The sequence below is a fragment of the Bos indicus genome, chromosome 11 (assembly GCF_029378745.1).
Source record: "Bos indicus isolate NIAB-ARS_2022 breed Sahiwal x Tharparkar chromosome 11, NIAB-ARS_B.indTharparkar_mat_pri_1.0, whole genome shotgun sequence".
NCBI lineage: Eukaryota > Metazoa > Chordata > Mammalia > Artiodactyla > Bovidae > Bos > Bos indicus.
The window spans coordinates 94804032-94828853 of NC_091770.1; the positions used below are offsets into that span (position 1 = coordinate 94804032).

General features: G+C 53.2%; 1 protein-coding gene across 1 annotated transcript; it reads left to right on the forward strand.

Annotated features, from left to right (window-relative positions):
• Positions 1–3284: 3284 nt before the first annotated feature.
• Positions 3285–23086, forward strand: LHX2 (LIM homeobox 2). The gene is made up of 5 exons (XM_019970805.2): positions 3285–3520; positions 5025–5227; positions 6139–6542; positions 12192–12397; positions 22184–23086. The coding sequence occupies exons 1-5, from the start codon at positions 3401–3403 to the stop codon at positions 22469–22471; spliced, it is 1221 nt and encodes a 406-aa protein (XP_019826364.2). The 5' UTR covers positions 3285–3400; the 3' UTR covers positions 22472–23086.
• The last annotated feature ends 1736 nt before the right edge of the window (positions 23087–24822 follow it).

A 24822-nucleotide genomic window follows, 5' to 3' on the forward strand; every position in this document is an offset into this window, starting at 1 on the left:
CACCTGTCACCTCCCACAGAAGGCAGGTTCAAGCGACCTGGGGAGTCCTTTCCCGTACCTGGGGGAGGGGCGTCGAGGGGCCTCTGTTTCCGGCGCTTCCGAAGGTTCCATTTACCTGCGGATGCCTGCTCCCCCCACCCGCCGCCATCCTCGCGGCTGCGGCTTCTTGCACCGTGTAAATGTCACTCACGTGTCAAGATGTGTGTTTACAGCCTGTTCCTCTCCTTGTTTAGTCTCCGTGGACAGGGCTCAGCGGTTGTGCGATGTTCCCCTCGCCGCTGGGGGAGATTAGCAAAGTTACCGGCCTCTGAACTCAGGGCTGGGGTGTGTGTGGTGTCGGGGGCGGGAGGGGTGCCCAGATCCCGTGGCGGGAATTGAAGTTTGAGCCCTTTGCCGACCCGAGCGCGTCCCAGCCAGACACGGAGGGATACATACGCGGGCGCACCCGGCGGCAATCCTGTCAGGGAATTCGGGGTCGGTCGGCGGTGGGTGTGGGCTGTTGGTCAGAGAGGTGGCGAAGAAAGCGTGTGCTTACAGACATGGGGGAAGTGAAGAGCCGCAGGGTGTGTTTCCACCTTTCTGGGGAAGCCCGCGGCAAAGAGTAACCGAGTGCTCCTCCCCCGCCCCGCAGCTCCGAAGGGAGCCAGCCCCTCGAGTTCTAGGAAACGCATTGCATCCTTCCAGCTTGGGCACAGAGATGTACCACGGACAAACGCTCAAGTGCTGTTACATTTTTTTTCCCTACCCGTTGGGCAACCTCCCGATGAACCCCGGTGACTCCCAGATTAGATCTTCATTCCCTCCTTTCTTTGAAAGAAAGTGCCCCAGATGCGTCAGTAAAACATGCTTATGTGTACGCGTGCGGGCGTCAGTGTGCCTGGGCGCTGGCCTTGTGCAGGCGCTAGAGCACACACACGTCTGTGTGAACACTCGCGCACGCGCGTCTTTGGGTTGATGGTCCGTTCCTCATTTGAGGGCATCTGTGCGTGTGCAGCATGTACACACATTCTTGCAACTTCGAAAGTTTTGCAAATATGCAAAACATGGTCTCAGAGAACCCTACACAGGCATCTCCATAGAGTTGTCTGAGAGTGCAACTTTACCTATAACTGCAATTTTCCAGTGTATAGATGCATCCTCCTGCCTGGCATTATATACTTACACTCGAAGTGTTTGCCAATGAAGATGAACATGTGCATTTGCACACAAAGCATGTCTGTGCTTGGGCATTACAAGCTCACATGTAGTTGTCTGAAATTCATGTAAGACTTGTGTAAAAGTATGTTTTGTACAGCCTCAGTTCTATGCCCTGTAAGGTAAACTACACAGATCCTGGCTAGCCCCTTACCTCTTATTGGCAATCAAGTCACTGCACAGGAACCCGCCTCCAAGGCAGAGCCAGGAGACTGAGGTTCTGTAACTAGCTCATTCAGTTTTTCTCCACAATCACTTTTTATTCCCTAAATCCCTCTTCATCACCCACCCCGTCACTCCCAAGAGTCTCTTGGTGGAGCTTGAAGTCTGGGGGTTGGGGTGGTAGTTGGGACTCATGCGGCAGGCCAGGTTGTTGGAGAAGTGGTGCAGCCAAGCTGCAGGAAGGATGCCCTTCAGTAACTGGTCTGTGGCATGAGGCACCCAGCGGACAGCGCAATGGGCCTGTGGTTTTTAAGAACCTCAGTGATACCTAATGTAGCTCGGAGTGGGAAAGTTTTTAAAGGGAAGAAGAGAGGAAAGGAAGTGATGAAAGAATTTCCTTAGTGCCTACTATGTTCCAGGCATTTTACATTCGTGATCTCTTTCGCTCATCACATCCATGTGGAGAGGGCTTTCTTGTCCCTCACTTAAAAGATCAGAAACGGGCGTAGGGAAGTTAAGTCACTTGCCGAAGTTTACACTGCAAGTCAATGGCAGAACTAGGATCCGAACCCATGCCTTTCTCGTTCGTAAAGCCACGCTCACACTCACCCTTCCAGGTTGGAGAGAGACCGGGAAGAGAGAGTGGGAACTACACGCCGGGCCATTAATTGGGCCGTAGCTCGCTTGGAGCCAGGGTAAGCTGACTGGCCGCCCTCCCCGGGAGCCACAGCTCCCGCCGGTTCCTGCCGCTCTGGCTCAGCCGGGTCCGCAGGAGGCCTGCACGGCAGCCCGCAGCCTCGCAGCGCGAAGCCCAGGCGGAAGACAGGACTCGGCGGGAAGCGGCCGAAGGCTCCCCGAGCTCTGCTTCAGGCCGGCCTTCCCAGGCTTCCCCAGCCGGTGCCCGAGGGGCGGCTCCGGGCCGAGGGATTACCCGAGGGAGCCCTTCCTCAAGCATCTTCTGGCGGCTGCGCCTTCTTAGGATGGAGACGGCGGGGAGAGAAGGTTTAGTTTTCCTTCCCGAAGAAAATCGCAGCAAACTGTTTGTAGCTTAAAACTCCAAACCCCGCGCTCCCCCTCCTCCCTCGCTGGCTCCCGCCCCCGCCCCCCAGCCTCGCCCACCAGCTCCCACCATCTCGTCGCTCCTCTCCTCCTCTTGCGGTTCCCCTCCCTCTCGGGTCTCCCGCCTTCCCAGAGCACGCGCTGCCGGGGCCCGGGGTGCCGGGCGGCCAATGGCGCGGCGGCAGGACGTGATGTCAGGCGCGGCTGTAGAAAAGGCGCGGACGCTTGGCTGGCGCGGACTGCAGAGCCGGGGCTGGGCTCGGCGCGCTCTTGGAGAGCGTTGCGCGCGGCGGGGCCCGCGGCCGGCGGCTCCTCCTCCCACTCTGCTCCTCCTCCTTTTTCTCCTCCTCCTCCACCTCCGCCTCCTCCTCTTCCTCCTCCTCCTCTTCAATTCTCCTGGTGTCTCCGCTCGGCTAGCTGGCTCCGGAGAAACCCCTACTCCCATAGCCGACCCAGCGCCTAAGCGGGTCGCCTTGGGCTGGGGGCACACCCCGGGGAGGGGAGAGGTCCAGGCAGCTGGGCCGCCGCGGGCACCTAGTCGCTCCCTAGTGAGCCCCGACCGCAGCCGTCGCCGCCTCGGGCAGAGTTTGCGCTCCTGCTTTGCGCCCGGGGCGCCGAAGCCGGGCGGGCAATGCCCGCGGCGTGAAAGCGCCCGCGGCGGGGGCCGACCTCTGCCCTGGTCTCCTGCCCCCTCCCGCACCCCACCTCCTCCCCCACCCTCCCCGTGCCCTTGTGACCCTGGCTTTGGCGCCGCCGCCCAGGCGCCCCGCGATGTAGCTGCCCCCGCGCCTCGGCGGGAGGCGTCCTGGCCCGCGGGCGCCCGGGGCCCAGAGCCCGGCCTGGGGGCACAGCCGAGCTCGGGCGGGGCCGGGGCCGCGGTGGCGATGCACCGGGCCCGTTAGTGCGGGGAGCGCCAGGCAGCTGAGGCGGGGGGCAAGCCCTCCCGCGGAGGAGCCGCGCCCCCGGCCCCGCCGGTCCCGCCGCGATGCTGTTCCACAGCCTGTCGGGCCCCGAGGTGCACGGGGTCATCGACGAGATGGACCGCAGGGCCAAGAGCGAGGCTCCCGCCATCAGCTCCGCCATCGACCGCGGCGACACGGAGACGGTAGGCGCACGGCTGCGGGGTCCGGGCCAGAAGCTGGGACGCGGCCGGATCGGTCTGCGCCTTTGCTCTCCTAAGTTTGGGGGCACTTTGGGGAGTGTCCTTCGTGCCGCGCGGGACTGGACGCTGGGGATCTGCGGACAGGATGCAAGGCCCGTAGCTCCCGGCTCACGGGAAACCCGGCTGCTGGGGCGGAGGAGGGAAACAAGGTTGAGACCGAAATTTCAGACCCTAAAGGTGGAAGAGAGCATTTCTCCCGAAGTGGGAGCGAAGTCCTACCCGCGGCCCGATGGCTCTCTTCTCACTTCAAGGGGCTCTTTGGTCGCCAACCCCGCGCTCTCCTCGGCTCTGGCCGCCTTCGGCGCGGGGAAGGACGAACCAACCCGGCAGCACCGGGGTCTCCAGCCGACTGGAGCTACTCTCCGCCTCCTGGCAATCGGGGTTCCCGTCCCAGCACAGTTTCAGAGGTCGAAGTCTTCCAGGCCAGCGCTCTTCGTTGTTCGCATCTCGGGCCTCCTGGCTGGCCTCACTCGGCCCGGTTAGGGCTGGCCGTTCAGGCTCTGGCCTGGTTCTTGTGGAAGGAGAGTCCATTCGGATCTCCACACCTGGCTCCACCAGCCCAGCCCCAAATAGCCAGTTCCTTGCCTCCGACCTTCCTGGGGGCCAGACAAACAGACACTGCCCAAGCCAGGCCCCGCAGTGCCCTTTAGAGGCCAAGGAGGTGGGGAGCAGCAGCGAAGCTTCTCTGCTTGGAAAGCGAGAACAGCAGCCCCAGTGCCTCTTGTTTCCAAGCTCTTCTTCCGGAGTTGTACCCACTCAGCCTGTCAGGTTAGGAGAGGATTTGGATTGGGCCTATCCTGCGTTGGGAGACTTTGAGGGTGCCCATGCACCACACTCAGCCTCTCTCAGGACCTAAGAGGGCCCCAGCCAATGTGGCAGAGGTGGTAGCCGCGCGCTATTTGCCCTGGCCTAAACCTCCGGCTTAAGAATTCAGAGATCACTGGGGTTAGGGGCCAAGAACTCGACCGAGTCTCTGGAGAGGAGTCTGGGTGGAGGGTGACTTTTATAATGGTCATCTTATCCCTTTTCTTGGGGCCCAGCAGAGTGGCTCCTTTAAGAAACAGTTTGGGGACAGCTTTTGGAGGGCTTGGCTGAAGTAGCCACGACTGCCCCCAGTCCCCCAACGAAGCATGAGCCCTTCGGGAAAAGAGCAGAGGGGACAGGAAGGGGGTAAAGTAAGGAGGAAGGTCTGTCCAGGCCAGCAGCCGGTCCGGGCCTGCGACCGACTTGGGCTGCATGGGCGGACCTGGGTTCTGAGCCCCTTGGATATGGGCCTTTTGGCGTAGAGGAGGCGTACCACACACCCTGGCAGCCACCCCGCTGCGTTTAGGGCTAGCTCGAGCCACCGAGGGAGCTGCGGGTGCGTGCCTGTTTCCCCGCGGCGTGGCGGCGGTGGGGTCGCAGGCTGACGCAGGCGCTGCGGTCTCGCGCCTCCCTCCCTCCGCAGACCATGCCGTCCATCAGCAGTGACCGCGCTGCGCTGTGCGCCGGCTGCGGGGGCAAGATCTCCGACCGCTACTACCTGCTGGCGGTGGACAAGCAGTGGCACATGCGCTGCCTCAAGTGCTGCGAGTGCAAGCTCAACCTGGAGTCGGAGCTCACCTGCTTCAGCAAGGATGGAAGCATCTACTGCAAGGAAGACTACTACAGGTAGCCCCCACCTCGGGACCCACCGCCCCGGGGCAGCCAGGACCCCTGGTCTCAGATCCAGTCTTGTCCCAAGGGAGGGTTCCCTATGTAGTCCCCCCCCTTCTCCAAGCCAGTACAAATTGACTGACATCCTTTTTAAGCAATAATCTGAGGGAACTCTTGGAAAGATCTGTGAAGTGTCGGTGGAGAGCCAGAGAAAAGCAGAAGCTGCCCTCTTTTTAGCTTAGACCAAAAATAAGCTTGAGTTGGGCACCCTTCTCCCTCTGAAGTTTCTTGGGTCAACTGGGGGGAACTGAAACAGGCACCCCCAGACCCAGGCAGTCTGGACTGGTGTGGAACAAAGTTGGAGACAGAGACGGGGATCAGATTGGGTGCATTTCCGGGTCTTTCCTGGAGATGGGAGTGAAAGCTGGTCAGGATTGAAGAACCGGAATCACTAACAGGCAGGCTCCAGGCTCCTTGGTTCTCTTCTCCTGGTTTAGGGTTAGGTCTGCTTATTTCAACCGCACCTCCCCTTCCCCTGCCTCTGTCTCTCTCCCTGTCTCTGTTTCTTAGGAATTACAAAGGTCTGTAGGATGCCCAGGCACTGGTGTGGAGGGCAGGGGTAGAGATTGAGGAAGGGATGAATGGGAAGTTTCCCTTACTCCCCAGCGAGGCTTTCCTAGGGCTTGCTCAGACTCTGGGTAAAGTAAAGCCTTTGTAGACACGAAAATGGTTAAGGGAAACTATGTTTCAGGGTTGGACCAGATATGGGCCAAAATCTAGTTCCCTCTTGCCCCATCCTCCAAGTTAAGACCCGGTTGCCCGTCTTGAGTGGATTCCCACCAGTGGTAGCAGCGGTACCTGGAGGAGGGATACGGGGGGTACCCAACCGTGTGTCCCCACAGTCCCTCCCTCGATGGTCCCTACAGGCGCTTCTCTGTGCAGCGCTGCGCCCGCTGCCACCTGGGCATCTCGGCCTCGGAGATGGTGATGCGAGCTCGGGACTTGGTTTATCACCTCAACTGCTTCACGTGCACCACGTGTAACAAGATGCTGACCACGGGTGACCACTTCGGCATGAAGGACAGCCTGGTCTACTGCCGCTTGCACTTCGAGGCGCTGCTGCAGGGCGAGTACCCCGCGCACTTCAACCACGCCGACGTGGCGGCTGCAGCAGCGGCAGCCGCCGCGGCCAAGAGCGCCGGGCTGGGTGCAGCTGGGGCCAACCCTCTGGGTCTTCCCTACTACAATGGCGTGGGCACAGTGCAGAAGGGGCGGCCGAGGAAGCGCAAGAGCCCCGGGCCTGGGGCGGATCTGGCCGCCTACAACGCTGGTGAGTGCGAGGAGCCGCGAGCGGGCCCCGACGGGTTGAGGGAAGGTGCACAGAGTCAGAGGCTGAGGGCAAAGTGAATTTCAGTGTGCTGTACATGTTTACTGTCACTCTTGGCTTCCCCATGCCCACCAGATGACCTGGCAGAAAGCGCCATTAGCTCTCTGGGCTCCAGCCTTTGCGCCCTCGGCTGGAGTGGTCTTGATGCTCCCGGTGCAGTACCTCGAAGCTGAGAAATCTTTTAGAGGGTTTTTGTCTTGGGCCTTTTACCCACTTGGCTGAGCAGAAAGTGCAAGTATCGAGAAAGCATGGCAGAGCCGACACCACACAGGCTGTAGGCTGGCATGGCTGAGGGAGAGGATCTGGGGCGATGGTTGAGCGAGGCCGAGCGGCGGGGGTCCCAAGAGAAAGGACTGGCGGTGGCCCGGGGCCACCGAGTTTGGCCTGGCTTGCGGCCAGGTCATGTAAAGTTGTGCTGTGGGCGGCAGGCTCGGGAAACTTGGGCCCAGGAGCCTCTTGAGCAAAAGCGGGTTGTAGTGTCCTGCCCGATCCTCCTGTTCCACCAGGTCTCGGGATCCCCCCCTGGTTCTTCTTCCGAGTTCCGGGTGACAGTGGGGCGCCGAGATGAGAGCTGCGACCCTCCAAAGCCGGCGCCCCAGGATGAGACCGAGAAGGCCTGGCTTTTCGCTGGGGTTGGGGTGGAGGGCTTGTTTCGAATTTCCGGCGTCTTTGAACCCTGTGTTGTTCCGGGAGAGGCTCTGCCCCCTCCCGCGTCCCTCCTAGCTCAGGACAGCTGCAGCGGTTCTGAGGCCCGTCAACATCTGCCCGAAGTCTGCACGGCCGGGAAGGTTTATGACTCCCTGGGCTTCTGAACTTGATAGAGTTTATTTGCAATTACTTTCTTTCTTTCGTTTGGGGCAGAATCGGATTCAGAGACTTTGTTTTCTTCCTCCTTTTCCCCTTAGTCTAATGCGCAAGTGGAAACAAAACAAAACCAAACCCCTGAACTGTGCGGAGAGGGCTGTGGTGGGGAAGAAGTCAGGATTATTTTCATCTTTAAAAATCTGAGCTGGCATGGGCAGGGGGTGGAGAATGATAGGTGGGTGGGGGTCCCCTGTTCGCTCCAACGAAGTTGTTTGTTGGGTGATCATGGGGCATATGTCTTGGTGTGTGGAGCTGGGAGGAAAATACAGCCCCCAGTCTGGTAAATGGTAAGGTGGCTGCAGCGAGGTCTGCAAGGCAGATTTAAGATTTGTTGAAAGCTCTGTAAGAGATGTGGCTTTCCAAAACTTGCATCCCTCGGTCACCCCCAACCCTGAACAGACTACCCTGAGTCCAGATCCGGTTCCCCAAAACAAAGCGGGTCTATTTATCAAGTGCGGTCGGCCTCCAGTAGAAAGCAGCGGGCGGGCTGGGCCACAGGGCTCCTGATGGGTGGGGAGCGGGACTATGTTTTCCCTGGGCAGACAGGTTTGCAATGGAAAGGTAGACGGTACAGCGATTTATTTGTGCTTTTTGCTGCTCCTCCACCTTCCCTGAGGAGGCCGCGCCACTCAGAGCAAGATGTGGCTGGAGGCTGAGTTTCAGAGAAGCTGGCACCTCTACAAGTCTGCCCCACGCATGCCTTCTCCTCCTTTTCTCTTTGGTCCCTTTCTCTTTTTTTCTCCTTTTGGGTCTCTAGGCCCCCGTTTCTCTCTCTGCGTGTGTCTCCAGGTTTCTAAGTTCCTGTCTCTTTCTCCATTCCGGTGTTCCTGTCTCTGGCCTTGGCCCGGGCTTTCTAAGCTGGTGGAACCCGAGCAAGGCGCGCTGCCCGTGGCTGTGCGGATTGCTTACTCCGGGCTCCCGGACTAGATTGAGAAATGGGGGCGCCTCCCCGACCAGGCCTCCTTCTCCCCTGCCTGCTCCCGCTGAAGAGAAAGGGCCACAGTGTGGGCCGCGGGCTGTTGGGACTGGAAAGAGGGCCCCGTGGAGGGTGCGATTTCGGTGGTTATGTCCGGGCAAGTGTGTGTGTGTGTGTGTGTGTGTGTGTGTGTGCGCGCGCGCGTGATTCCGATTGTGAGGACTCGAGCTTGTTGGTGTGAATGTCCCACACCCAGGGGCCCAGCCACAAGAACCCCCTGCAAAGCTCATCGCTGTGGGGGACAGTCGGTGGAGGAGCAGCGGCACCTTACTACGGGGCAGTGAGCTCGGGCAGAGTGGGGAGGAGGCGCCGTCGGTGCGCCCGGCCCTCGCTTAGGGAAGGACAGTTAGAGCGGCGGGGCCCGCAGGATCGGAAAGTCCTTCCGGGGCGGTGGCCGCCGCGGCTGGCCCTCCTCTGGAAGCCCCTCTGGTCCGAGATCTTAGCTCAGGTCCCGGAGGCAGAACTGAAACCTACCCGACCCCGGCCTCGGGCGCGGCAAGGCGGCCGGAGCCGGTCAGGGGCCCGGGCTCTGCGCCTCGCGTCCGAGTTTTCGCGCCGCGGCCACGGGAGTCCCGCGCGGACCGGCCGGATGCCCAGTTCCCCCAGCCCCAGCTTTGTGTGTGTGTGTGTGTGTGTGTGTGTGCGTGTGTGCGTGTGTGCGCGCGCGCCTGGCGGCGTAATTACTGATTTGATTCCAATCCATTATTTAGACAATTGAACCTACAATCTCGTCTTTAGTAAAATGAGGCGAAGTCAGATTTGATTACAGGTTCAGTCCCAGCGACAAGAGCTCGAAACCCGATGGGTTAATAACAGATCACGAGTAAATTATTCATGATTTTACGAGCTCTTTAGCTCCATTGAATCGGCCTAATTGAGAGGAAAAAAAAAAAAAGAGAGAGAAAGCTTGGTTCTCCCCCTCCCCTCGTCCCCTTGCTCCTCCCCGGATCCGATCCTGGGGAATCTCACCCGGCTGGGAAGCTGGGGGCCAGAGTGAGGGGACCTGGGGCAGCAACCGAATCTGGGCCCAACAGCCGCTCCTTTGCCCCTAGTGCGGTCCCCTGCCCTTGCTGCTGGCCTTCCTGGGCCTCCCTACCTTGGGCCGAATTCTTTTCTGCCCTCCCCTCCTTTTTCATCCTTCCCCTTTTCCTCCCTACCCGGCCTGTAACGGCTTTGAAAAAGCCACGCCAAAGGGACGGGGCCTGCCCAAGACCGGGATTTAGTTCCTTAACCTGGACCCTTCACCACACCGCATCCCTACTATTTCTGGGCCTTGGTGACCCCTCTGGCTCTCTGTGTGTCTCCTGATTTTTTTCTGTCTTTGTAGCTGTCTCTCTCTGGTTCTTCCATATCCACTGCTTTCTTTTTCTCTCCCTCTCCTCTTTTTTCCTGGCTCTGTCCATCTTCCCCCATCCCCCTGCCCCCACCTCTCCTTTTCTCTCCATTCTCTCTTTTTTCTACATCTGTCTCTTTTTCTCCTTTCTCTGCCCTTTCCTTCTCCCTCCCCCAACCACCATCCGCGCCCCCCCCAATATAGGCCGAGCTCAGGGCACGTCCCTTGGGTGCGTGGGGCGCCAGGGTCCCCATGGAGCTCATTAACAGCAGCAAGGCCCAGGTGGGGGCTGGGCGGAGGAATGGGCCCAGAGATCCCCTGTGGGGAGGCCTGCCCTACTCCCCAACCCCCCCCCACCACCTCCTGTGGAGCTGGGGACTAGGGGCAAGAAGAGGGTCTTTCCCCACAGCAGGGGGGCAGGGCAGTTTCCATGGATCACATTTGGAGTCATTCTCTGATCCCCTTTAAATTGCTGGATCCCCATTCTTTACTCTGGGTGCTCTCAGTGAGAGTAAAGCCCAGCTGGAGAACTTGGGTGCCTGGTTGCCTGTGGGAAGGGGACTTTAGGAGGTGTAGCTACTTGCTGACAACTTCAAGGTTAGGGATAAGACCTGCATCTTGCACACTTTTTCTGCAGGGGATTACTCCTCAGTTGGGCAGGGGAGGAGTAGGCCACCAGGGGAGCAGGAGTGCTTCTGAGGTAGTATTGCCAGATAAAATGCAGGACTCCCAGTTAAATTTTAATTTTGGGTAAGCGACAATTTTTTTTTTTTTACTGTAAGTGTATCCCTTACAACATTTGAATTTTAAATAGAGGAAAAATACAATTTTTTAGTGTACGTGTATCCCACACAACATTTGAATTTTAATTCAATGAATAATTTTTTTTTAGTATAAGTGTATACAGTGCAATATTTGAGTTTTGGGCAAACAACAGATTAATTTTCAGTATAGGTATGTCCCATGCAGTATTTCAGATATCATTCTAAGAACTTGTTCATTGTTTATGTGCGATTCAAATTTAACTAGACAATCTGTATTTTTATTTGCTAAATCTGCAGCTCTGTTATGGGCATGTGATGAAACAGGAGATATATTCCCAGCTGCCCACTTTAGGGGGGACTGAATTAATCTCCTATGAGGCACTCCCCAAAGTAAGATGGCTCAGGATGTATTGAGGGGATCTTGGAGAAGGGTCCCGCATGTCCCCATCAGCCACCAGGTTGCTAAGCAACTTTCTGAAGCCCGAGTTTTCCATCCCTGTCCCCCACCCCCAGTGCCTTCCAGGCATTGGCAGCCCCAGCTGGGCCCCTTCTGGATAGGGACACGCTCCCCAAAGAGTCATGCTTCATCTTTGCCAGCCTTTGTGGTGTAGGGGAAAGAAACAGCAAGGAGGCAAGAACTGCAGTGTTGAATCTGGGCTCAGCCTTAACCAATGGTGTGGCTTCATTTCCCTTCGTGTTAGTTTCCTCATCTTTAAAATGGGGTGAATAGCAATTGGAGCAGTAGTGAAGCCCTCCCTAGCCCCACCCCCCCTTGTATGTAGGGCCAAAGGCATACCCTGGGTGTGGAATACATGTTAATTTCTTCCTCCAACTTCCTTCCCTTTCTGGCTAAGTACTGTGCCACTCCTCGAAATTTCCAAAGATCGCTTAACCTCTCTGCCTCATTGATCTCGTTTGTAAAACTGAAAAGCGGCTGCCTCACAGGAGTGGTGAGGATGAAGCTACAAAATACAATTTCCAACCTCCAGCCCAGCATTTCCGGCCCAGGGCTAAGGGGTCCTGCAGTACTTTGGGTGTGGGAACGGAGAGATGAAAGTGGGTGGAGGGTTTGGAACGTGAGTGGAAGTCTATGACTTCTAGGTGCCTGCCCCTGACCCTGTGTGGGAGCAAGGGGCAGGGAAGGCTACAGACTGCATTTCTCCTTAGGAGTTCGGGGAGAAGCGGGAAGGTAATGGGCCTGCTGTGTCCGAGGTCAAGTGATTTCCCTTTAGGAGCCTCAGTTTCAACATCTGTAAAAAGGGGGGAAATAATGCTTGGCTCAAAAGGTTTTGAGGATGAAAATGTGCATGTAAAGCCCATTAGCACATCTTGTGGAGTTGAATGTCATTGACAAGTTGTCATTACTATTTTTATTGTAACATGGTGGCTCAGAATGTTTTTTGGAATTTCCTAGAGCTGGATTTGAATCCAGCATTTCCAAGCTGAGAGACCCCGGGTATATGGCTCAACCTCAAATTCCCCTATAAATCTATAAAATGGGATAATATCTCCATCTCAGCGGGGTGCGGCACCCGCAGTGTGGTCCTGAGGCTAGAAACATTTGGCGGATCGTGAGGTGGGTGTGGACTTGGCAGTGTAGGGGGTGGGGAGCCGGGCCAGGAGGTTCACCTTCGGCCTCTGCCTTCCCTCCCCAGCCCTGAGCTGCAACGAGAACGACGCGGAGCACCTGGACCGAGACCAGCCGTACCCGAGCAGCCAGAAGACGAAGCGCATGCGCACCTCCTTCAAGCACCACCAGCTTCGGACCATGAAGTCTTATTTTGCCATTAACCACAACCCCGACGCCAAGGACTTGAAGCAGCTCGCGCAAAAGACAGGCCTCACCAAGCGGGTCCTGCAGGTCAGCTGGGCCGGGGCTACGGGTGGGGGCCTCGGTGGCGTCAGGACCTGAGGAACCTGTGAGGTGGAACCCCACAGCGGCTGTGGGCTGCGGAAGGACCTCCTGTTCTATGTCCGCCTATCTCTTTATCTTTCCCTGTTCTCTTTCTCCATCTTTTCAGTCTATCTCTGGCTGTATTTCAAGTCCCCCACCCCTACCCCCGCCCTTACTCTGAGGTGTTCTCTCTCCTCAAGTTTTTGTCCCTCGGTGTTTCTGTTTTGTGTCTGTGGGTCCCTCTGTCCTCTTTGTCTACACAATTTCTTTTCTTTCTTGTAAGCAATTCTTAGTTGCTATTTATTACTCAAGTGACACACAAATATGTTCATGTTGTAAAAGGTTCAAGCATTTCAGATAACTCTAGAGCTCCCCTCCCCACCCTGGCCCCTTATACCACAATGCCAGTCCAAGGCAACTGCTGTTAGCCCTTTGCTCCTTCTGCTGCTTGCTCCTCGCTTGCTCTCTCTAGTTTCTTTCTTTCTGTCTCTCTCTCTGGATTTTCCTTCTGTTTCTTTGTTGTTTCTTAGACTCTCCCAGAAGCAAGGTTTGGTAAGGGAGAGGGGTTAGGGCAGATCCCCTGGGTGGAAGTAGATGGGTGCCTCTGAAACTGAGCAGCCTTGCGCTTGTATGGAGTGTGCTCTCTCGATAGAGAGGATCCAGCGTTTTCACCAGATTTCCTAAGGGTCCCTCCATCCCCTCAAAGATGTTAAGAACCTCCTTTGGGGAGTCCAGGGTGACCCAAATTCACGACAGTGTCCTGGATCACCAATTTTTAAATCTTCAGCTCCTCCTCTTACTCATTTCCTTGATCCGTGGCCTTAAATCACTTAACCCCTCTGAGCCTCAGTTTCCTTATATATGAAATGGGCACAAAAATTATCTACATTACAGGAGCTATTGAGATAATGTAAGTCCCCATCACTGTAGCTGGCACTTAACCACTCAGTGGATGGTGGGTGAGAGTAACATTAACTAGATTCATCAGTTAACATATTAAATAGTATAAACGATTATTCTGGTGGCTGGACTTCAGTTTCCCCATCTGTATAATAAGGTGGGAGAATATCTCCCTTTATAGCCAGTTTAACCAGTTTATTCCTCAGACCATGTGATTGTAGGGATAACAACGCACATTTTGAGGTAAGAAAATCGAGAGAAGTAGTGATCTGTCTGTGGTCTCATAATAGGAGGAGTGGTGCTGGGATTTGAGTGCAGGCTAGTCCGTCCCAACTTCCAGCCCCCAAGTCTTTGAGGACTGAGGGCCCGGGGGTGGCTGGCAACACCGGTAGGTGACGGGTGATGATGACCCTGAAGGCTGTGAAGCCACTCTAAGTTTTCCCGCGAGTCTGTTAGGACTTAAAAAAAAAAAACATTTTGGGGGTGACAGAAGTAGCAGAGGGGATTGTGGCGCGGGTGAGGATCCGCAGGTCTCCGGAGACCGTGGAGTCCGGATGCCCAGTGCGGCGCACCAGGAGTGGGGTCAGGGGCAGCTTGGTCTTGCCGGTTCGGTGACGTAGCGGAGGGAACTGAGGGCCCGCCAATGGGACGCCGTTGCGCCTCTTGGGCCCGCCCCTCTCCCCCCTCCCCGCAGAGCTCCGCTACCCCGCGGTTGCGTTTGGGTCCGCCTTGCCCAAGGGTTTCTCTGGCTGGGGCTCGAGAAGAGGCGGGGATCCTGCCGCGTCCCCGCTCCGTTGGGGTCTCGGGTCCCGCTGGTCCATTTCCCTCGGACTTGTCCTTTTGGGGGTTAGATCAGAGGACCCTCCTTGGCGCCCCCTCTGTTCCTCAGCCCTGGGGAATTTGGACTGTAGGGAATTCCTGGGGGGAATTTGGATCTGCAGCCGCCAACTTCTCTCTGGTTAGTAGTCCTTTCTTTCTAAGATGCCCTTATGGTGAATTGGTGATTCTCACCTTTCCATGGAAAGGATACGTGAATCAAGCCCTTGGAGCAGGCAGGGTCAGGAACAGGGGCTTGAAGTCAGGCAGAGCTGGTTCCCTTCTGTCCCTGTACTCAGTTGGATGTGTGTTTTGGATGAACTAATTACTCCCTCTCTGAGCCATAACTCTCTTATCTGTAAAATGGGCACCATTATGGCACAGACACCTCCACACTTAATCCAGATTAAATGAAATAAAGAGTAAGCACCTGTAGTTGGGTCTGAATGTGGAGTGAGGAGCCAGTCTCTTTCAGCCTTAGTAAGGCAGGTGGCTTGATTTAGGAGTGCTTTGCCATTTCCAGCATAGTTACCTTTCATCTAACCAAGTACCTATTGACATCAGGCCCTGGGGACCCAGAGATGGATGAGCCACAGCCCTGGCCCTGAAGAATTTCAACTATTAGGTGTCAAGACTGACCCACGATCAGTTTCCCCATAGTGTGATCAATTGGGAGGGGAGGGATTCTGTGGAAGACCAGGGGAGAGACCAGTTACCTACCCTGTGCCTGAGGAAAGGTTCACCTCGGTGACCTGGGTCTAGGCTTGCCCCTCCTCCCCTAGAATCCTGAGCCAGGGCTCTTAGCACCTGCATGCCCTCTCCACATGGGGACATGTAAGAGCCAGGACATAGGACTAGTTGACAGAGAGAGAACCACTGACAGTTATGGTATGTCTACTAATCAGTATATGCTTGAGTGGTCTCCTGTGTCTACTATGTGTTAAAAGGCTTATGACATACATTTACTCATCAAGTCCTCACTATCAGGCATCATGATAGTGATACTCCTCGACTGTATAGATGAGAACATTGAGGCCCAAATGATTTTCACTTGCCCCAGGTCACACTTTGCTGTTAAGTAGCAGAGCTGGATCCAAATCCAGGCCCATCTGATCAATGGGCATTGCTCCTTCTCCCTAAGCCAGTCCAGCAGAGACTGCCTCTGAGTATCGTTTAGAGCCTGAACATCGCTGGGGTGAGGTCAGTTGTACCTGAAAGGCACACTGGACCACTGTTCTCCCTCCTCCCCTTTCTCCCAATCTCCTGTACAAATCCTTAACATTCCCTAATGGCACAACGGGTCATGATTATGCAGCAGTTTGCGAAGCATTGTCTTTCCAGTCAGTCATCTGTCTCCCTTACCTTAATATTTACCTGCTCATTTGCAGATGAGCAGCTTAAGAACTAGTGAGATGAAGTGATTTACTTGAGGATACAGGAACCGGTATTGGCAGGGTGGGGCCCTCTCCCAGGTGTTCTGACTACTGATGGGCCAGCTGGGGGCAGTTTGGGGCCAAGCAGCCGGTGGGGCTTTGAAAGGTAACACCTTTCTGACATACCAGCAATGTGATTTGGACACTTTAACGTCTCCTCTCAGAGCCCACATCCTTGTCTTTGAAGTGGAGATAATAATAGTTCGCACCCTGAGAATTCCTGAGGATTGAGACAGTGAATGGGAAGCATGATACTGCCGCTACAAAGTAGGTGCCCATGAAATGGTTTCTCATCACTGGCTACACCAGCTTAATGGTGCTAGGCCTTGGGTGCCCCCTGCAGGTTGTGGTCTGCATGGTGGGGCAGGTTGAGGTTGAGGCTGTGTTCCCAGAAGTGTGTGTGTGTGTGTGTGTGTGTGTATCTAGGGGTTCTGGGCTGTTACCAAATCTGTGATACATAAGCACCATCAACATGGCGTGCCTGGGGTGCAGTATCCCTGCCGGAATTTGAAGCTGATATGACGTCCAGACTCAGTCCTCCCACTGACTCCCTGAATGGTTATGAGCAAGTGACTTAACCTCTCTGAGCTTCAGCTATAAAATGAGGATGATAATGCTTTCCTAGGTGGTTGCAGGGAGTAAATAAGATGACATGATGGGTAATTTATAAAGTACATATTAGGGACTCAATACATACTATATTTCATACACATTTACCTAGCACGGTTCAGTCTACCATTCCCTTTTGCACACATTTAAAAGTTTAATTATCTTCATTTTGCAGATGAGAAAACTGAGGTTCAGAGAGGCTAAAATCCTTGCACTGAGTCTCACAGCTAATCAGTAATGAGAGGAGTCAAGCCAGGATTGGTCTGATTCCGGAGCTTTTCCAGTATAGCATAGTATAGGGATTGAGATTCTCAGCGCCCCCTCCCCTTGGATCTGGTTGCTGAATGCAGCAGTGTGTATGTGTTAGTCACTCAGTCGTGTCCAACTTTTTTTGACCCCGTGGACTGTCGCCTGCCAGGCTCCTCTGTCCATGGAATTCTCCAGGCAAGAATACTGGAGCGGGTTGCCATTTCCTCCTCCAGGGGATCTTCCGCACCCAGGGATTGAACCTGGATCTCCTGCATTGCAGGCAGATGTTTTACTGTCTAAGCTATTAGGGAAGCCCTGAATGCAGCAGTACAGAAGGGAGACTAGGGAAGGAGTGAGTCGTAGATGCTACGTCTTGGTATGCAAGTGGGAATTCTGTTGTAAAGCCCTAGGGGCATAAAACATGCTCAGAACTTTCACTACCAACAGCAGGACAGCCTTAATACTTGTCACCAGTCAGCAAAGTGACTGGGAGACAGAATGGCCCCTTGGACAGTGGTCCATTAAGACGTTAAGCTTTACCAGTTCTTGGAGACCACTCCTCAGCACATCCATGCACCTCCGTGTTGCCTCTCTTTTCTCCTGGAGAGGTGTCAGGAAGACAGAATATTAAGGTGCCATAGACTTGGGGAAGGGGCTGATGAGCTGATGGATTTGGATGGGTGGAGGTCTCCCTAGGGGTTCTGGGTGTGACTTTGAAGGAGAATACATTTTAACAATCAACAGTTTAAAAACATTCTTCAGATGCCATTAGTCATCACTAACCTATGTGAGAGCTCAAGACCCGAGGATACGAGCTTTCCTCTGTTCACTCACTTCAACACGTACCCGGAGCTGCCATCTTCTGGGTGGGGCATGAAGTACTGAGTATTCAGTGGTGACCCCAGCAGTGAACAGGCCTGGCTGGAACTGTATGGTCCAGGGGGAGACAATGTCCAGCAAGGTAGTGTATAAATAATTAAAATGGTTATAAGATTGAGCTCTATATTTTTCCGTATATTTGAAATATCTCATAGTTATAATATCTTTTAAGTGACTCCAGGACCATTTAAGTTTGCAGTAGGCTACAGACTGACCGTGTTCTTCTCTTGGTGATCAGAGTACCCTGGGCTAGCACAGGTATTGAGAACTCTTGAGCAGATTCAGTGTTGTCTAATCCAACATTTCCCAAATGCTTTTGGCCACAGAGCTCTTATTTAACTCTTGACAAAAATAAAATAGAAGAAGTGCTAGGATGGAAAAATATAGGGGCGCAACGAGAGCAGAAACGTGAGGCCCTGACCTGGGGAGGGTGGTGGTCGGGGTGGCTTCACTGAGAAGGTGAGGTTTAAACTAGGCCTTCAGTTCACTGAGCCTCAGCTTCCCCACCTGTGAAATGGGGACAGTGAACATTGTTCTCCTGCCGTTTGTGCAGGACTATAGAGACTGTTTGATCTGGAAACGGACAGCTGAAGTTGGAGGGAATTTTATAGATGATTTGGTCCAAATCTCCCATTTTAGAAGAAAGGAAACTGCAACCCATAGATGTAGACTAACTTGTCCAAGGCTCCACAGCAAAGTAGTTGTAGCCCTGGAGCTGGAATCAAGGGGTCATGATGTCCAGGCCACTGCTCACATTTTTTATTCTTTCAAGAAAACTTTCTTTAAAGTTTATAAATAGCCCCACCATACAGAAGGTTAGAAAAATAGAGGGGAAAATTACCCTTATGAGGACACAGGAAACCAATAATCCAGGTGTACAGTTTGGAGGTCAAGTAGTGGATGGGGGTATGGGCCCAGCCTGCAGGGACTCACCTCTCAGCTCTACCTCTTTGGCTGGACTGTAGGCCTCATTCTTCTCACCTGACCATAATATTAGTGTCAGCCTTATATGGCACTAACTGGAGTTCACATGTGTAAAATGCTTAGAACATTGCTTGGCCGTTGCCTTGAGAGTGGATAATACTGATCGTTATTACTTGCTTTATGAAGTTATACCAGAGGATATGATTCATTATTCTTTTTTCCCTCACATAACATTCATCGCTTCCCTGGTGGCTCAGATGGTAGAGAATCTGCCTGCAGTACAGGAGACCTGGGTTCAATCCCTGGTTTGGGAAGATCCCCTGGAGGAGGGCATGGCTACCCGCTCCAGTATTCTTGCCTGGAGAATTCCATGGACAGAGGAGTCTGGCAGGCTACAGCCCATGGGGTCGCAGTCGGACATGACGAGCGACTAAGCACACGTAGCACAACATTCGTTATAAGACGTTTGCTCTGCGACTGCGTGGCGTGGCTGGGTCCTGACTTCCACTTGTCCCATCTTTGGTCAGATGCTTTGGGTGCAGCCATTAATTTTCATGTTATGAAAAAATGCCAGTGGACATTTTGGGGCTTGAAGCTTTGGTCTTCCTGCTGGTTTCCTTAGCGGTGGTTTTGAAGGGGATTTGTGGGCAAAAAGGGTTTCCCACTGGCCCTCCTGGCCTCCTTGATGAAAGAATCCTGAAGAAGGGGATTTGTGAGGCAAGGTGCAGCCTGCAGGGCCAGTGGGTATCTGAGGAGGGGGCATGCAGCCATGTGGGCTACCTCATTCACCTGGGACTTAAGCCCCAACTGAGGCACCACGCCCCCGCCCTGGGAGATGAATAGGGAGGGCTGAGTGGGTAGAGCAGGTCATCTTCCTTGCTGCGGTTGCCCTGGAGTCACAGCCTGTGAGCACCCCCAAGAGGCCATAGAGATGGTGTGGTGCGGGCCAGTCCCCTTCCTGTATAGACAGGGAAACTGAGGCAGACCCCGAGGTAGAAGACTTGCACAGGTCACTTGGGCAGTGGCAGAAGCACAACTGGAGTTATGAAGTTACAACCTGCGCTCTTTTTTCCACTACACTACAGTTGCTTCTGTTTATTCACTCACGCATTCATTCATTTATTCATTCACTTGCTGACTCACTCAGGATCATGTGGCAGGGAGAGCATGGACTTTTTAACGGCAGATCGTCCTGAATCCTAACCTCCGCTTGGCCTTCGTCTGACCTTGGGCAAGTGACTTTGCCTCTCTGAGCCTCCTCTCTGGTTTTCAGTCTATAAAATGGGGATAATGACAGTACCCCCCTACTTGGCCTGTCATGGAGATAAGTTGTGATGGTGCGTGTTAGAGGAGGGACTGGTGCCTGGCACAAAGAGCTCTGTAAATGTTATCTGTTAGTATTGCTATTAACTCAGTGTGTGTGACTTGACTCTTCATCTTTGCCAGTCCCTGTGTGATATCCCCAGGGACATGAAGATGGCTCAGACAGGGTCCCTGTTCTAATATCCTCTTGGGAGGGGATTTAAAAAAAAATACCCTGGAGAATTCTGGTGACGCCTGGCTTAGGGTGAGAAACAAACTCCACATAAACCCCCACGGCAACTGGCTTTTGCTTGAGTTGTTGACTTTCATCCACCAGATTCCCAGTGCCTCAGATCCAGTAAAGCAGAGAAGGCCGTTGTGAAAGATGGTGTCATTGTTTACAAACCACTGTTAGGGGCAACGCCGGAGCAATAGCAAACAGCCAGCAACTAACTGGTTCCAGCCCTTCCCAAGGGCTTGGAGCCCCAGACCAATGGGCGATGCACTGCCCCCCCACCCCACCCCCAGGCTTCCTGCTCCTGCTCGGAGAGTCAGACTCACAGGGTATTCACGGGGCCACACACTCTTAGGATAGGATGGTGGCAAGAGCATCAAGGCTCCAGCCTTCTTTGTCTCCCCCGTCTGAAATGACACTTTGGGGGAGTCATCTTCTCTCTCTGAGGGTGTCTGGGGACACCTCCATCATTTTCTCTGTCGGTCATTCTCTGGCCCAGACAGACACACAGTCTCACCCCTGCAGATTTCTGTGGGTTGAGCAGGGAAGAAGCCCCGACCCCAACCAGTGCCTCTGGAGGCTGGTCTTAGAAGCACTGTCCTTATTTGTGAGCCCCCAGAAGAGGTGATGGGCTTGCTTTGGGCAGAAGGCCAGGGGAAAATGTGCTTTCTTCCTGGAAGGAGCCAGCATGCATGGGAGAGAGCTTTGTTTCCCAACTTCACAGTGGCCATCTTTCTCCTTACCCCAGGATTCTTGAGGCTGTGCTTTTAAATTGAGCCCAAGTGGTATCAGGCCACCAAAAAGACAAGTTGGAGGCCACAAGCCCCCCTCTCTGGGGTGGTCCCCAGGGTAGGGTGGGGCCAGGAGTTGGTCCTTCCCATCCCTGTCTGAGACACAGGGAAGACAGGCAAATGCAGGCACATCTGGAAATATGCAACTGGACACCCCAGAATCTGTAAAATTCCCTAAGCCCCTTTCTTTTATGGGGAGGTTTCTGGCGGGTGTTTTCCTCACGCAAAGGGAAGTGAAGGCGCCCAGCCCTTTGGCCTTTTTTTCTTTGCAAACTAGGACCTCCCACCCCCCTAGATTCTCTAGGCTTCTCCCGAAGTATTTTGAGGACCTCAGGGTACAGTGGGATCTCTCTATGCAGTTTGCTAGTGGTGGGGGGTGCTGCTGTGTGGACAAGTTTTGATGCTTTGTGTGTACAGGCTCGTGTGCAATGGTGTGGGCGTGGATGTGTGCCTGTGTCTGCGCCAAGGGAAAAATGAAAGCAAACCCATATTCTCTCTCGCGGGCATTCTTTTCATACCAAGCTCAGTAACTGCCCTTTCCTCCCCCATGAAGGACGCTGGGACGAGGGCAGGTTGGGAGAGGGGGATCTTTAATTGGGCAGTTGTTCCCACTCTGCCTGGAGACCTGAAACCCAGTGGTCCAGGGTGCCTTCTCTGAGTGATGGTGGCGGGGATTAGGAGCAGTATCGTTTACCGACTTGAGTCCTCTGTGTTCTTTACACCATTCTGGTATTTCCCAGACTTACCATGAAAAACTTGAAAATTGGTACCAACAAGGACTTGTGGGATCTTTGCCTGTTTAAAGTCGACTGCTGAGAAAAACCTGTGAACCATGGTCAAAAATGATGGAAATTTGGTTTGTGCGAATCTTCTAGAAGAGAAGAGAAATGCAACCTGAGCCACATACATAATTTTACATGGAAAATTTCCCAGTACCTTCGTTAAAACAAAAAGAAACTTGTAAAATTAATTGTAAGGCTATATCTTGTTTGGCCCAATTTGTCCAATAGAAAATATATTCATGAAAATAAAAGTGACCATTGAGATATTCTACCTCCTTCTGATATGGTTCTACCATTCTGATATATGGTTCTCAGCTACAGACCAGCTGTTTAGGGGCTAGGCTCATTTCAAGTGCTGGGTAGCCACATGTGGCTAGTGGCTACGATATTAGAGACTGGGGCTGAGTTCTGGAATCTTCTAACAAGGGGAGACCCCCATTACAGGCAGTTTGAGGAAAGGATGTTTTTATTGTATTAAGAACAAAGAATTGCCAGCCAGACCTTTTTTTAAAAAAAATTTTTTTTTTTTTTTTTTTTAATTTATTTGGCTGTGTTGTGTCTTAATTGCAGTACTGGGGGTCAATTAATGCCCCGAGGTATAAGGGACCCTGACACCCCAACCAGGGATCAAACATGTGTCCCCTGCATTGGAAGGCTGATACCCCCAGGGAAGTCCCTAGCCAGACTTTTAAATAAATCCCTACCCCCACCCCCATTCGGGCAGAACCCCCATTAGCATCTCTGGGCTTAAACAGTTGGAGCGATCTTTGCTCATCTCCTGTTCCTGCCCGCCCCGCCTTCCTCTGATCACCCCTTCCCTCTCCCCCACGCAGGTCTGGTTTCAGAACGCCCGGGCCAAGTTCAGGCGCAACCTCTTACGGCAGGAAAACACGGGCGTGGACAAGTCGACGGAGGCGGCGCTGCAGACAGGGACTCCGTCGGGGCCGGCCTCGGAGCTGTCCAACGCCTCGCTCAGCCCCTCCAGCACGCCCACCACCCTCACAGACTTGACTAGCCCCACCCTGCCGACTGTGACGTCCGTCTTAACTTCTGTGCCTGGCAACCTGGAGGGCCACGAGCCTCACAGCCCCTCGCAAACGACTCTTACCAACCTTTTCTAATGACTCTCGGCCCCACCCCCACCTCTGCCCCCGCCCCACAATTTCTTTAAAAAAGAAATTATCTTTAGTTGAATTCCAAGTGTATTTTAAAATAGAGGCTTTGAGCAACTAACTAACCACATTTTAGGATCTCGCCTGGAAACTGAGGAAGAAAATAATTGCGCCCCCCCACCCCCGGCTGACACAGCTCTGTGGACTGGAATTACTTGGAAGATCTATCTGCAACACAACATTTGTGTCACTGTACAGTTTTGTGGACTGAGCGAGGAAAAACAACAAATAATTTAAGTTGGCTAGAGCTTCTGTATTTTCAAAGACTGCCACGTGCCTTAGGAATACTGTTTTATCTCCATACTTTGGATGACTTGTTCATTTTTTCTCTCCCTCTTTTTCTCTGTATATTTATGACCAGAGCAAAAATGTAAAAAAAAAAAAAAGGAAAAAAAAAGTTTGTTACTTTGAATAGTCCTAAACAGAAAAGAAAAAAAAAAAAAAGGAAAAAAATCAAACCCCCTCCAACGGTCGCTTTGTTGTTTTAGAATTTTAAGGTGGAAGTCTGTTCGAATATCAGAATTTGTAAAATCTAACAAGTAATAAAACCACTTATTGAAACTAGTTGGTGCTGCTGCTGTTGAGTGAGGTGTGAAATTCACAGGACTTATAAAAGTCTTACCGAAACCCAGAGATAAATTCCAAAGTCTTCCCCTCTTTATCTATGATATTTAATTATAATGATTTATAAATATTTATTTATAATATTTGTGGGGTCCCTCTTTGTGCCAGACTTTGGGCTGCTTGTTGGGATCCAGAGATGAAGTAGACACAATCCTGCCCTTAAGGAATTTAGAGTGGAGGCAGCGACAGACAAGAGATCATCTTAGCATGTGTGTTATGTACCAAGTGAGGAGTGTGTAAGCAGAATGCCATTCATTTATGCATTTGGTCTTTCAAAGATTAAATAAGTGTGCCATGCTGGATACATGTGACAAAGGTCAGAGGCCATCACACCTGCCTTTTCTGCTCTTCTCTGGGCTGGAAGGGTATGTCACGCAAGGAGGGAGGCCTGTTCGCATACGGAATGAATGCCGTCACCAAAGGGCAGCTTAAGCTCAAGCTTTCCTAATGAAAGACACAGAATTTCAGAATCTTCCACCGGGGCAAAACCAAATGAATTCAGTTCCTTTACTAACAAAGCGTCAGGTAATCACAGAAATCCAGAGCAAAGATGCATCCAGAGAGGACGGACGACGAGAGCAGGCCGAATGACGCTGGACTCTACTGTTGAGCAGTGTGAGCTGAAGGAAGTCGTTTCATCTCTCCCGGTCCCAGTTTCCTCAGCGAGGGGTCAATCATGACCCTTATGTGACAGCTGTAGTGGGGGTGAAGGGAGATGTGTTGAAGGGCCCAGCAGAGGACCTGGCATCCGCAGGAGCTCAGTGTATTTCATGGAATGACAAGTGACATCTTAGGACCACCTTGCAGGTGGAGAGCAGGAATGTGTGTATCCAGGCATTGCCTTGCTAGATGGATCAAGCAGGTGTGGCAGTGGTCCACTGGGCATCTTACATCCCACCGTGTTTTGCCCCAAGCTGTGCCACAGTGCACTGTTTTTGTTACCAGCTCGATCGAATGCCAGCCATCCTCTAGCACAAAGCCCTGCAGTGGCCCACCAACTTGAAAATCCGGAGGGAAAATCATGGCTGCTTTGAAGAGACAACAGCCAGGCAAGATTGGGCAGGGGAGCAGTCCAGCCCAGGACGGTGATCTGTCTCCCTTCCGCCTCCTGCCATCATGATGGGGAGCTGGCTGGAGAAGGGAATAGGGAAGAAATGTAAAGCCTGAAGTGCCTCACTTTCTGAAATGTTAAACACACCCACACTCATAAAACACTATTGTTGCTATTTAATGCCTGGTAAATAGAGATCAATCAATTTTTTGAAAACTTTTATACTGATGTATAATGTGCATAAAGGGTGCATTTCTGAAAATGAACAGCTTGATTGCTGTTTCCAAATGGACACACCCATGTAACTACCACCCAGATCAAGACACAGGACATTGACAGCACCCAGAAGTCTCCCTTGGGCCCCCTCCCTGTCAGCCCCTCCCAAGGTGGCTCCTATTCTGACTTGTAGCACCAGGGATTAGTTTTATCTGGTTTTGATCGATACATTTTTGTTGAATGAATTCAGGATTGCCCAAGACTAACCAACTTGCCTGGGGTCAGGCAGCTAGTGGTAGAGGAGCCAGGATTTGAACCAGATCTGTCTCCAGATGCCAAGCTCTCAACCTCAAACAGATACATTCATACTCACACACCCAAGCATGGAGGTTAAGAGCCTCAACTTTTC